The sequence below is a fragment of the Sphaeramia orbicularis genome, chromosome 12 (assembly GCF_902148855.1).
Source record: "Sphaeramia orbicularis chromosome 12, fSphaOr1.1, whole genome shotgun sequence".
Classification (NCBI taxonomy): domain Eukaryota; kingdom Metazoa; phylum Chordata; class Actinopteri; order Kurtiformes; family Apogonidae; genus Sphaeramia; species Sphaeramia orbicularis.
This window is the reverse complement of record NC_043968.1, coordinates 2,267,682-2,282,152: the sequence shown is the minus strand read 5'-3', so window position 1 is coordinate 2,282,152 and position 14,471 is coordinate 2,267,682. Positions and strand designations below refer to the sequence as shown.

The 14,471-nt window shown below is 37.6% G+C and overlaps 1 protein-coding gene across 1 annotated transcript in view; it reads left to right on the top strand.

The window, feature by feature from the left end:
- Positions 1-14,471, top strand: part of npr2 (natriuretic peptide receptor 2) — a 163,654-nt gene that overhangs the window by 24,408 nt on the left and 124,775 nt on the right. Inside the window, exon 2 of the mRNA XM_030150480.1 lies at positions 6,702-6,883. Coding sequence (XP_030006340.1) covers positions 6,702-6,883 — 182 coding nt within the window. The remainder of the gene's footprint in view (positions 1-6,701; positions 6,884-14,471) is intronic.

The window sequence follows — 14,471 nt, the reverse complement described above, 5'->3', positions numbered from 1 at the left end:
TAAATATATCTTACGACTTATTTTTCCATCGATAAATGTCAAAAATGTTAGTTTTACTTCTCATTTTCTTGAAATTATACCATTACATAGCACGATTCCAGCACAAATCAGATTATTTCATGTTCTCTCTGTAATTAATCCTTCATGAAATTAATCCTTAAAGACCTTGCGGTGACTTCTAAAAGGTTTTTTTTTTCCTACAAACTCATTTATGAGAACTTGCACACCGTCCCTCATAAAGTTGAAATAATGTAGTTTTCTTTTTATTCCTATTTAATCACCTTTGACCTGGTGTAATATTTACATACTGAGTCTGTTGCACATCATCTATCAAGAATAAATCATATTGCCACAATCATTTCATGACAAGAGGTAAAAAAAAAAGAAGTATTCGAATTTAATTTTGCAGCAGTGTAATATTACCCTCTGCATTTTGCATTTTTCAGTGAAAATCAGGTATTTTTCTATATTTAATTTACTGATCATGAAAGTGTTCATTAAAGCTCAGAGTAAATCCAAAGGTTATTATATCAAAACAGAGAAAACTGATGCCTTGAATTACAATTGTTCTTATTTGAAGTATACAGACTAAGAAACATTCATAAATGTCTTTATTTTCATAATTAAAACACAATTATTAAAGATAGCACCATTTCCGGTATACAGTAGATCTTTGTTTTGTTTTGTTTTTTTTGCAAAATTAGCAAGTAATTCTTCAAATAAACTTATTCCAGTATGTTTGTTATTTCATACATCAGGAGATGTGCAGGTCTTGTACAAGGAGAAAAAACAGTAAACGTCAGAGGAATACTGAAGAAAAAAATACTGCATTTCATGCTAATTTTTAGTTTGATTTGTGGTCAGTGGTCAAATATACAACATAATACACTGTAAGACCGGATAAGTGGATTTTGCTTAAAAGATCTGAGGTAACCTGTTGCTTAAAAAGATTTTAAGTAATGAAAACTGGAGTGTATTAAACTTAAATGCTTGATTTGAATGGAATTGCTATTTTAAGTACAACACTCTAAATGCCAAGTTAATTTAACTTAAAATTTGTTGCAATGTCAATTGCTTTGTATAATCATTAGACTGAATATCATCAGTTCATTTTACTTAATTCCAAGTTGATTTAAATTAAAATCTTTAATTATATAAATAGCTTTGTATAATTATTCAACTTTAGATATTGTTGCATGGATGGAAGTTAGACAGAAAGTAAGTTTAATACATTTTGCTAGCACAGGAAGTGTTTATAATTTGGCAAGGGATAAAGATTTAAATTGTGTTAGAACAATCTCAGCTGAACAGTAAATCCATAGTTCTTCCTCTGACTCTGATTGATGGTGCAGCTGGACAAAAATACAAATACAAACACAAAAAGGCCAATAAACACTGACATACACACATTCAGTCCAAATGAACACTAACAGCACAACCCCGCTGAACCCCTGCACAGAAAAAGAACACATTTACAACAACAGGCCCAATACCCACAATGCAATGCACAGATAAAAAGGTGTGGTCAGGACGAAAACTGAGTGATTTAAATCCATTCAACTGAAACTGTTTTGTACTTTCGACTGTGTCTACAAATTAGTAGAATATACTGAACATTTTACAGTAATGTAATAAAACTGAAATCATTTAAGTATATTATAATTAAAGCATTTTAGTAAATACAAAGTCTGAGCTTACAGTGTACATGTTACGATGTGAATGTGGTTAATGGATGTTATTTGAAAAGTGTCAGAAACTGGGTTTATTTTATTGATAATGTACAACAGTGGTTCTCAACCGGGCAGTCACCTGGGGGGGGGGGGGGGGGGGGGGCAGGAAAAATCATGGAGTTACTGGATATTAGTACAAAGAAGACGATACAGTAGGTTTCCCTCACGTTGAAATCCTGTGTAAAGATCCCATGTAAGCTCTAATGCATAACAGAGCCCCCCCCCCCCCAGTCAAAAAAATTATAATTTTGGGTAGGTGGGGGGGCGTGGCAGGTGGAAAATCATGAGGTGATGGGGGTTGTATCTCCAGACCTATATAACATGTTGGTCACGTTACTTTTTAAATAGCGTACCCCACCCCTACCCCCCCCACCCCCCCCGCCCCCCCCTTCCAAATTTCAGGGATGGCGGGGGGCAGGAGGCTCATGGTGCCGTTGGTGGGGCGCTCTTCAAAAAAGGTTGAGAAACACTGACTCACATGATCATGTTCACGTTAACACCACCATGTATCGTTTTATCATCTTCCCTGATTTGTATGAGAGCGGTCACATGACCCGGAGGACAGGTTGTAATTGGTTGAGGCATGTGTCATGTCTTCAATGATTTATTTATGAGTCTATTACTGAACTGAGCACAAAAATCCACTATCAGCCAATCAGAAAGAAGCATGTACTCTGGTTAAAGTCCAGTCAACTTATCTAGTATTTAAGTTTTCAACAGGACTGAAGATTAATCTAATTACACTGGCTTACATAAAAATGGTTTTGCAAGTTGTCTAGGTTTTTTCAACTGAATTAGGACCATTTTGCACCGCTAAATCCAAAAATGACATCTGTTTTTCTCAATCAGGTCAGGTTTTTTTGCTAATTTGATTTTGAAAAATTTGATCTTCTCACAAAATTTATTACATTTTTGTGACTTTATCAGTTGACTTTTTATATAGTTCTCACCCAAAATAGGTTTATGAAACTTTATGAAACTTGTGACTTGATTCCTGTTAGGTACAATGGTGTATTCAGCGCAGATGTAGCAGAATACGTCAGGCTTATTTTTGCAAGATCTTCTAGTCGAAGCCATTTCATTCACCTGTAATATTAAAAAAAACATTAATCATAAATTGGCAAAAGTAAAATCTTCAGAACTCGTTTATTGCAAGAAATATGACAGAATTTTGTATCATATGACGTGAAAATGCCCATAAATGTAAGCAAAAATGTTAAAAAGCCAATATGTAGCATAGTTCAGAAAGTTGACCTGATTGAGCAAAATTAATGTGATTTTTGGATTCAGCACACCAAAATTATCCTAAATCTGCTCAAAAAACTTAAACAATAAATTTGTTGTTGACCAGTGTTATGATCCTGTTATTTTAATGACCTCTGATGAACTGGTTTGTTGTTTGTTTATGTAGCGATACTAAACAGCACATATAATGTCCCACAAAAGAGCGCTCTGATATTACATCAGATTGTTGGACAGTCTTATTATTCTACTGCAGGAAAACTGACCCAAAAAACTGATAAAAACTTTGATAAATTACTCACAGTGGACATGATTATGAGAAATTCTAAAAAACCTCTTGTGTGAAAATGTGACTTGTTCAGTAAATTACAGAGTGAATTATGTAAGCTGGAGTTGTTCTGCAGAGTAAACAGCAGAGCAGGAACAGGGGTGATTACCGCTCTGGAGTCCACCAACTGGAACAGCTTGTCCTGAACAATTTCATGTGCTTTGTGTTGAGGAAAGCCTCGACAGGTCCGTGTACACGCTCTGCTACTACTACAACACAGGAGGACATTTTCTGCCGGCTGCGCGGTGCGTTTGTTTTGGGAGGGGTCCAGGAGACAGCAGGACTACTTGGCATGGTGAGGGTCTGAGCTGTAGCCGACTTTGGTCGAACACATGAGGAAATGTCTGCAAACAGGGAGCACTGGCTCAGAGCTGGCAGCGGCGGCTCTTTGACATACGCTGTCAATGGAAATAACGCTGCGCTTTTTGTTCATGACTCAACAGAAGGAGAGCGTAGGTGGCAGCGTGAAGGCACAGGGCACAGGTTGCTAGTTAGATTCCTGCAACAGCAAGCGATTTTGAACTTTAAGCATACAGTTTTTACAGGATGGCAAGTAGAGATGGGAATCAGGAATTGGGTCTTTACAAGAACTGGTTCCCAGTAGCACTGGTCCTTGGAATCATTTGTCTGTCTCCTTTTTATTTGTTTGTTTATTTATTTACCTGTCCTGTTCAGCAGTTTGGACCCCACTATAAGTGAACTGGATGCCACAAGTTCCTTGAGAGTTTTGAGCTTCAAGAGGGTTTTGAACCAAGGTTGTAGTTTTGGATTTTTCATTATAGTTTAGTTTTATTTAGTTTTGACTTTTTTTTCTCTTATTCAGTTAGTTTTCATTTGTTTTTAGAGCAGGTTTGCTAGTTTTTATTAGTTTTTGTTTTCTTCTAAATGCTTAGTTTTAGTTTAGTTTTAGTTTCGTCATATCTTTTTTCTTCTACTCCATCGTATTCAAATAAATCCCAGACAGGACTCTGCTGCTTTCTCCCAACTTTAGTCTCCATGTTTCCAGGCAGAGTGGGGACCAGAAGACGACTGGAAACCACAAGTGACGAGAAGTGACGGACTGTGAAGTGTCATATGGTGCCGCTAGCTAAAATTGTTGGAACGAAATAAATCGATTTCATATCAATCCAACGTTGACAAAAACAAAAACGAAGGGAATTTTGACTGTAATTTTTATACGTTTTAATTAGTTTTTTAAACACACAATACAGTTTCAGTTAGTTATCTTTTTTCTTTTAATTATAGTTTTTATTTATTTCAGTTAACAAAAAGGTTTTTTCAATTCTAGTTTTCGTCATTTCGTTAGTTTCCGCTAACGATAATAACCTTGTTTTAAACCTTAGATCAATTCCCCCTATTAGTTTGATTTTATTACTGAATGTAGGTTACCTGATGAGAGAACAGGACATATATATATATATATATATATATATATATATATACACACACACACACAGATTAGAGCTGTCAAAATTAACACGTGAACACGGATTAATCTACAAACAGCACGTTGGCCCTCTGGTTGGAAATATGAGGACAAAAAAAGCCAAGACGGAACAGTTGTGTACAGATTCAGATTTATTATTAATTGTCATTCAATAAAAACATCCCAGATGCTGTTACAGAATGAAATTGCAAAATGCAAAGCACAAAATAAAACAGAAAAAAATGTTGAAAACACCAACTAAAAACAACCCATATATATGATAAAATATTAAAAACTGCACTAAAATAAATACAGTTGTGCAGTTGTTTTGTTGAAACTGTTGAAGGTGTTTAATAAACCCGTTAAGTGCAGATACATTCCCTTCTTTCATGAGTCTTTGTTATTGCAAAATGAAATGCAATTAAAATGATACACCGTGCAGATAAATTAAAATAATCATATTTTAAGTGACAAAAGTGATGTATTTTTACGCTCTAAATCACAGGTGTCAAACATGCCAAATCCGGCCCGCCAAAGGGTCCAGTCTGGCCCCTGGGATGAATTTGTGAAATGCAAAAATTACACTAAGATATTAACAGTCCTTTCAGTTCAGGCATAATACTGTAAAAATTACACTTATTTTTTCAGTTTTTTTCATGTTATTCACATCTTTCGAAAGGATAGTTTGTAGATGTAAACCTTGTAATAATGTAAATTTACTTTTTTTTCTGTAAAACAGAGAGAAGTTTGGAGTTGACATTATTTATATATTATTATGTTATTATTTTACTGGTTCGGCCCCCTTCAGATCAAATTTAGCTGAATGTGGAACTGAACTAAAATGAGTTTGACACCCCTGCTCTAAATGCACTCGGTCATATTAGTCGGTCATCTCCTCTCGGCTCTTTCTGTTTTTAAACCCAACACAGTTCACAGCTGAGGCTGAAAACGTCAACAGTGAGGGAGCTGGGAGGAAATTTGGGGATTTGAAGCGAATTATAGCTCAATCAGGGGGAGGCGTGTCATTATGCAGTGATTGGAGAGGTCCCATAAAAGCCACGCCCACTGGCTCCAGGCTCCTCCCACTGCTCTGACCGACCCCGACAGCACGTTTACCCAAGCTTTTCAGTGCAGATGGTGACTTGGCCGTGCATCTGAGGTTTATTTACAGTATTTAGGCCTGAAGTGGATCACATATGGGTCAGTGTTGGAGCTGGAAATACTGTAAACAGCCAAACATTCAGATTCACACGTAAAGGAAAAAAGAATGTTTCCACTGTTGGTGCTTAGGGGTAAGCTCTTCATAAACTGCATGTTTTAGATCACTCCTCTCTCCGATTTGCCACAAATTGCCCCTTCAATACAGCATCGTTGTTCTCTGTAGTCCAGTGTTGATATTATTTCATACTCACTGTAACATCCACTGGTTTCTGTTCATCTACTAATGTCTCCTGGTTTGTTATCCTCTGACCAAACCCTCACATCTCCTTACACTGAAATTACCCATAGTTAACTCTGTCATTTGTCAGTCATCTTTTCAAAATACAGCAGGGAAACATTGGAATCTGCTTCAAAAATCACTTAAACTGGACATTTTTATTTCAGTTTTTGCTTTTAAGAAAAATACTGAGCGTTTTAACAGCGACTCACATGCTGCTGTGTCTTTTATGTCTGTTACACATATAGACAGATATACTTGCATACATGTAGACATATATGTAGATATACCAGGAATTCCGTCCATCCATCAGATTTTTTTCCCATCCCATTTCTCAGACACTCTTCACCTGATTCTTTTCAAATTTCACACATGTTCCTTATCACATGTAAAGGTTCAGTGCACACTTTAATGACTGAGTTTAAATTTTTCTGAACAGATACTGAAAACATCAAATGCAAAGTGCACCATGATCAGATGAAAGGTTTTGTATTAAACGACTCTGAAGACGCTAATTGGTTGTTTTTCCCTCTGCAGTCGTGTACATCTGCGGCCCTCTGGAAACTTTCCTCTCCATCATGAAACTGTTCCAAACTGAAATCCAGGACCCTGAAAACTATGCCATCTTCTATCTGGACGTGTTCGCCGAGAGCCTGATGGATCGTAAACCGTGGCAGAACTCCGACTCGGACTGGGCCGATCCCATCAGTGTGTTCAAGGTAAAACTAATACTGGGAATATGTCCAACTATACAGGGTCAGCGCTATGTCCCTCATATGTCAACCAGTACCAATGTCCCCCATTATGTATGACCCCTGATGCCTATGTCCCCCAGTACCTATGTCCCCCAGTGCCTATGTTCTCCAGTACCTATGTCCTCCAGTACCTATGTTCTCCAGTACCTATGTCCCCCAGTGCCTATGTTCTCCAGTACCTATGTCCCCCAGTACCTATGTTCTCCAGTACCTATGTCCCACAGTACCTATGTTCACCATTATCTATGACCCCTAGTACCTATGTTCTCCAGTACCTATGTACCTGGGGATTGCCTGGAGAAGTCAGTAGCACTACCTACTGAGTTATTCAACCACTGATATAAATGGTAATAATATAACCTAATGAGCTTTCCACTGATATATGTATTTATATACAGTGGTGGTAGAATATTTTGTCTTGGTTATTTTAGCTCATAAGCCAAAAAAAGTTTGTCCAACGCTGCTGTAGGCTCTAGGATTCTAGGATCCGTTTAGATCATGGTTTAGATGAGCGGTGTATTGCTGTTGATGCACTGAGAAACTAGAATCATAGAATGTGTTATGATGTGATGTCTAACAATCCCATGAAGCTGATTTGGGTTTGTCTGTGGGTCATCTGGCACTCATTCAACTTCCCAGTTTATTTAGTTTATCAGGAGATGAAACTGAATAACAGAAATAGTAGAGGATTGTTTTACATTGAGGCAGAGGGAGCTAAACTCTAGTGGAGGTTTGTTGTGGACCTGAGGAGGTGGAGCTAAACTCTAGTGGAGGTTTGTTGTGGACCTGAGGAGGTGGAGCTAAACTCTAGTGGAGGTTTGTTGTGGACCTGAGGAGGTGGAGCTAAACTCTAGTGGAGGTTTGTTGTGGACCTGAGGAGGTGGAGCTAAACTCTAGTGGGGGTTTGTTGTGGACCTGAGGAGGTGGAGCTAAACTCTAGTGGGGGTTTGTTGTGGACCTGAGGAGGTGGAGCTAAACTCTAGTGGGGGTTTGTTGTGGACCTGAGGAGGTGGAGCTAAACTCTAGTGGAGGTTTGTTGTGGACCTGAGGAGGTGGAGCTAAACTCTAGTGGGGGTTTGTTGTGGACCTGAGGAGGTGGAGCTAAACTCTAGTGGAGGTTTGTTGTGGACCTGAGGAGGTGGAGCTAAACTCTAGTGGAGGTTTGTTGTGGACCTGAGGAGGTGGAGCTAAGCTTTGGTTGGGTGTGTTGTGGACCTGAGGAGGTGGAGCTAAACTCTGGTGGGGTTTGTTGTGGACCTGAGGAGGTGGAGCTAAACTCTGATGGGGTTTGTTGTGGACCTAAGGAGGTGGGGCTAAACTCTGGTGGGGTTTGTTGTGGACCTGAGGAGGTGGGGCTAAACTCTGGTGGGGTTTGTTGTGGACCTGAGGAGGTGGAGCTAAACTCCGGTGGGGTTTGTTGTGGACCTAAGGAGGTGGGGCTAAACTCTGGTGGGGTTTGTTGTGGACCTGAGGAGGTGGAGCTAAACTCTGATGGGGTTTGTTGTGGACCTGAGGAGGCGGAGCTAAACTCCGGTGGGGTTTGTTGTGGACCTAAGGAGGTGGGGCTAAACTCTGGTGGGGTTTGTTGTGGACCTGAGGAGGTGGAGCTAAACTCTGGTGGGGTTTGTTGTGGACCTGAGGAGGCGGAGCTAAGCTCCGGTGGGGTTTGTTGTGGACCTAAGGAGGTGGAGCTAAACTCCGGTGGGGTTTGTTGTGGACCTAAGGAGGTGGGGCTAAACTCTGGTGGGGTTTGTTGTGGACCTGAGGAGGCGGAGCTAAGCTCTGGTGGGGTTTGTTGTGGACCTGAGGAGGCGGAGCTAAGCTCTGGTGGGGTTTGTTGTGGACCTGAGGAGGCTTAGCTGAGCTCCAGTGTGCTCCAGCCCATTTTAACCTGCTCATATGACGTTGTATATTTGGTACTTCTACATTATTATCACACATCTGCATCCTGCAGGTTAATTACAGCACAGTGTAAAATAATGGAATCACAGGGATGAATATTTTGTCTCGAGGGAACATAGTTCTGCTCCTGAACTGCACAGACTGGCTCTTTTTGACCCTTTTTTCTGATAAACTGTGCTCAGATTCTTTGCGGATTTAGGCTGTCACAGTTTCACCCACTTTATAATTGGAGGCAGGAAATGGTACAAGACCAAAACCACCATTTGGAACAAGAAATAGATGTCTCTGACTAATGCTATTTAATCTGTCTCGTAGTTTTTCTCAAACTCTCACAAATGGACTCTGGCTCTTTTAACTGAACTTCACAGAGCAATGGAGTAAATCAAGTTAAATGTGTTGGTTTACATACGGTTTATAATTACGTTTTATAGAGTTTTCAGTGATTTCTAACCAGTTTCTCCAAACAGTGTTGCAGTGAAGTACTAAAAAGAATGAGATTTTAGAGAACACTTACATGAAGAACTACTGACAAACCACAAGTTAATAAATTCAGTCCAAGACGTGATTATCATCGTGATTTACCATTTCACTTCCACTTAACCTTTTAACATCCATCCACTTCTTGGAATTTGTGGAGGATTAGGCTTATTAAGGCTGTAACTGAAGAGTTGTAAGACCAAAATGTATGGATCTGACGTCATTTGAAAGGAAAATCTAAACTACATCAGTTAAAACGTGGCTCAAATGTTACCCTGAACCTCAAATGTCTGTTTATATCCACTCATACTGCTGATGTTTATAGTTATAATGTTATTTGGAAATCAGAAGAGAAATACAGAAGTAGAGGTAAGAAAAATCCTTGGTGTGATCTTAGGCTACGTTCACACAGCAGGTCTTAATGCACAATTCGGATTTTTTGGTGAAATCTGATTTTTTTTCTGTGCTCGTTCATATTACACATGAAATGCAACTTCTGTCAGTTTTGAGTCTGAACTGAATGCGACCCTGAAGTGACCCACATGCACAGAAGAGGTTCTGGCATCCTGACGATCCTGTGTTTACAGAAGTAAATATGTTTTTCCCTTCGCTCCTGGGATGCAGAATTGTGATGTTTGTTGCATTTCAATGACGTAAAGGTCAGACTGTCACCAGTCACAAGTGTTTGCTTCTGGAGGATTCTGTTGGGTTTCTGTAAATTGGCTTAGACTCTGGTTTTGACCATCTCGATATTTAAAGTGTCATGAGATAAGTTTTGTTGTGATTTGGGGCTATATAAATAAAATTTTATTTGAATTTGATTTGATAAATGCGACCTGACCATTTAGACTGAAGTCGCATTGCAAAATATCAGATACATATCAGATTTAGGACCACATATGAAAGTGGCCTGGGTTGGATTGAAAAAAACTGGATTTGTGCTGTTCAAACTGTCTTTAACAGATCAGATTGAATACAGGTCACATATGGGCTAAAAAAATTAGATTTGGGCCACGTTTACCTGCAGTCTGAACGTAGCCTTAGACCACAAAATCCTGCTTTGGGTGCAGCACCAGGGACATTTTGGGTTTCACTTAAACCAAATTCATGTAAAATTAGTTCCATCAAAACTATCTAAAATTACTTATACCATTATGTTTGAAGCTTTTTAAGGTTTTGGCTGTTCTTCCAAATTTTTGTGACATATTTGATAAGAAAGTGATATCTAATTACCTACGCCAAGGACGGTGTGGGTAATGTTTTCATCTGGGTTTGTTTGTTTGTCTATCTGTTAGTAAGATAACTCAAAAAGTTATGGAAGGATTTTGATGAAATTTTCAGGAAATGTTGATACTGGCACAAAGAAGAACTGATTACATTTTGGTGGTGATCCGGGGGGGCACTGATCTGCCTTGGCGGAGGTCTGTGCTCTCCAAGTGCTTTTCTAATTATTATATATCTTGTGTTGAATAATGCCCAAACTCCACGACCTTTTACTTCACAAACTTATGGAGAGCTCAGCACCACTGAAGCCTCTGAAAACCAAGAGAAAACCTGGTCCTAAGTGGGCGAGTGGTCTTAATCAGCCCCTTCCAACTCCATCGACCACTTTAAGGACTGAAATTCTAGGATGACATTAATGAATGAGGGGATGTGTTTTCACAGGAAGCCATTTAGCCTTTCCAATTAGAGCCATAAGAGAGTGGGCACAGATGTGTACATCATCTAATTTATCTCCCTGAATGTCACACTGGCTTCTCTTAATTCACTCTGCACAAAGCACTGATGGCTGGCTGAACGTAAATCTACCATTTGTTGAAGTGATTGTGGAAATTACTGTCATAATGCACTCAACATATGTTGGCAAAGAGCAGAGATAAAACATTAACTTTAGATTTTGAGGAAATGAAAGTCTTCTTTTGTCGTTTGTAGGCATTAAGTCCAATTTAGTTTGTGCCGGTATGAATATTTCCTCAGATAGTGATTTATTTTTCTTCCTAATATTCATTGGTTTTAATGGAACAAAAATCAGTTTTAACCCATAAAGGCCCTATCAGCCACTAGCAACAAAGACCAAGACTGATCTAAACTGTTTAATACCTGTTGATTCACTAAACCTATCAATACATGTAAATAATTGGTGTAAAATACAGTTTATCATTTTTTTTATGGTCATCAGATATGACCCATTTGGATGTTCAGAGGCTCCGTAATGAAAAACTGTGGCACCGTAACCCATAAAGACCCAAACATCTACTGATGTAACTGTTTAATACCTGTTGATCCAATAATCCTGTCAATACATGGAAATAATTGGTGCAAAATACAGTTTTACTTCAATTATTCATAGGAGAAAATGTACAAAAATGTGTAAAATGAGAGTAAAATGAGCAAAATACTTGAAAAATAAGGAAAAAGTTACACAAAAAACAAACAAATCCTTCTGAAGTGAGGAGAAAATGAGCAAAATACTTGAAAAATGAGCAGAGTTCATCTTATCATAACATCCAGAACCTTGTATTTAGTCTGTTAACCCTCAAAAACAAAAACCATCTACTGATGTAACTGTTTAATACCTGTTGATCCAATAATCCTATTAATACGTGGAAATAATTCATGTAAAATACAGTTATTCATCTTTTCATGGTCATCAGATATGACCCATTTGGATGTTCAGAGCCTCCGTAGTTACCGTGGAAACACCGTCATCTTCTACAACATTGATTCACCAGTAAAACCCATGGAGTTGGATCAATGACACTGGATGGAAACACTGGGTTTATGTTCAGTTAATAAGAGATTTTACTAAAAAATCAGTTTTTCTTCAGTTTTCTCTGTTTCTGATATAAGAGCCTTTGAATTTACTCTGAGCTTTTATGAACATCTACATGATCAGTAAATTAAATATAAGAAAATATGTGATTTACACTGAAAAAACTGAAAATAACAAGGATAATATCATAGTAAATGGTGATAAAACACTTGTAAAGAAAACATAATAATAATGATAATAATGATAATAATAATAATAATAATAATAATAATAATAATAATAATAATAATAATAATAATAATGGGTTTAGACAGTCTGTGTTGCAGTGTTCTGTCAAAATACCTATGCCCGCACACAAATGTTTGCAGTTACTCAGAAAAAGGAAGCAATTTAAAGATTTCAGATAAGATGGACTCAATTATGTGATTTTTGAATCCATTCAAACATGTTGGTATCAGTTCACATGAACATGAACTCCTAACCTTGGCTGCAGAACAGACTCTTGGCTCCCATTGTGCTGATCAGTCAAGACATTAATTTGTCTGCAAGCCATAACAGGGCTCATTACAGCAATACGCTTTCGTAAGACCAATAATTGCTTGTGGATGTTTGTGGTGGGGTTTCAATAAGTGTTGAATCACAAAAAGGATTTGCGAACACACAGCTTTGCACTTGTAAATGTCAGAAGCTTGTTTTTGTAAACGTAAGTATTGACACAATCAAAGTTCAGCCGAAGCAAATATTTGGATTGATGTCGGGTGAATCTGGAACACCTGATCAAGTATTAAAGCTGTTTTTTTTTTTTTTTTTTTTTTAACCTTTGTACTTTTTTTTAATCCAAAATGTGATTAGATTACCTCAGGGCAGTTGTAATGGTTTGTCTTATCTCTGTCCACTGTACATTTATTAGTGTTTTTGTTTATTTTCTGGTCATTACTGCAATTTGGAGTCACTAAGGTTGACTATTAAATAGCGATTAAACTAATAGAACTCTATGTTAATTACATTCTGCCATAGAAATTGATTCTAGTTTGAGATTTTTATGTATCTACATAGTACGATGTATTTTCTTGGTTAAAAATACACAGGTTTAAGATAGGAAAAGTCAGCAGGATTTACCTGTTTTGTATCATATGCACTGGTACACCTTTGACACAGTGCAAACATTGAACCAAAAGTCATAAATTGTAAAAATCACAATTAAAAAAGGCCTCAGAAATGAATGTTAGCTTTAACAGAGTTAGCAATAGCATCCAACGGCTAGCATCTGGTGATCACTGATGAGAAAAAATAATAAAAGTAACAACCACCATGTATTTCAATACTTTTCCAATACTTACATACAGTATAATTGTTTTGTAGCATTATAATAACATTAAGTTAGAAATTCAAGTAACTCTGCACGTCAAATACAATAATTTGTCTTTGGGAACAGATTGTGACTTCACCAAAGCTAATGTAGCCTTTAGCTACGTTTTAGGTCATGCTAATAGCGTAATACAGTTACTGGGACTGTTAGCTTTGGTTTGAAAGTTAATATTTTATTTCACTCATTGATAGTAGCTTTATGTTAACCATGAATGTGTTACTGTACTAAAACAATTAGCTTGTTAACATTTAATTACTAGTTTCCTTTTCTAGCATTAGCGTGCTAACAATTTAAACACTTTAGCTCGCTAGCTGGTTAGCAAGCGAATTAGCTGACCATTAGCTAGGCAGTCATTTTGTTCAGCAAGTCTCAGTAGAATAGCAAAGGAGCCTTTTTAATAGTATTTAGAAGCATTTAAAGCAAAAATACAACTGGAAAAAAAGGTAAAAGTAATACATTCAGTGAACTGACATGTAAAATGAAAGCCCTAGAATACAGTAAGAAGGATGAAAATGTGAAAGTTTTTGTATGTTTGACTGAAAACCTGTGAGGAAGTGGAGATGTAGCTAATGCTAACTGGTAAGTAATATGTTGAATTTCACACTATTAGCATTCAATTTAGACTTCAAATATGTAAAAAACAAAACAAAACAAACAACAACAAAAAAAGGCCATGATTAAATAATATATTGCCTGAAGTAGAGTTTAGTGTGTAACATTTAAAAGTTATGAAGGTAAAGTCTTGTCACTTCCAGTTTTTCAGATATGTCTGGGCCACGGGGTAGCCAAGTTGTTCGATTCCATGGACTGGCAGAAAAAGTTGTTGGCTGATGTGTCCTTGAGCAAGGCATTTAACGCCCCATTTGCTCTCCGGCCACCTGCTATGGCCAGTCTGCTGCTCCTAGTTTGCAGTGTGTGTTGTGTTCCTGAATGTTCTAGAGACGGGTTAAAAGCAGAGGTTGAAATTCAGTGTGTGGTAAAAAAAAATGTACTATATACTGACAATAAAGGATCTTAATTTAATTTACTCT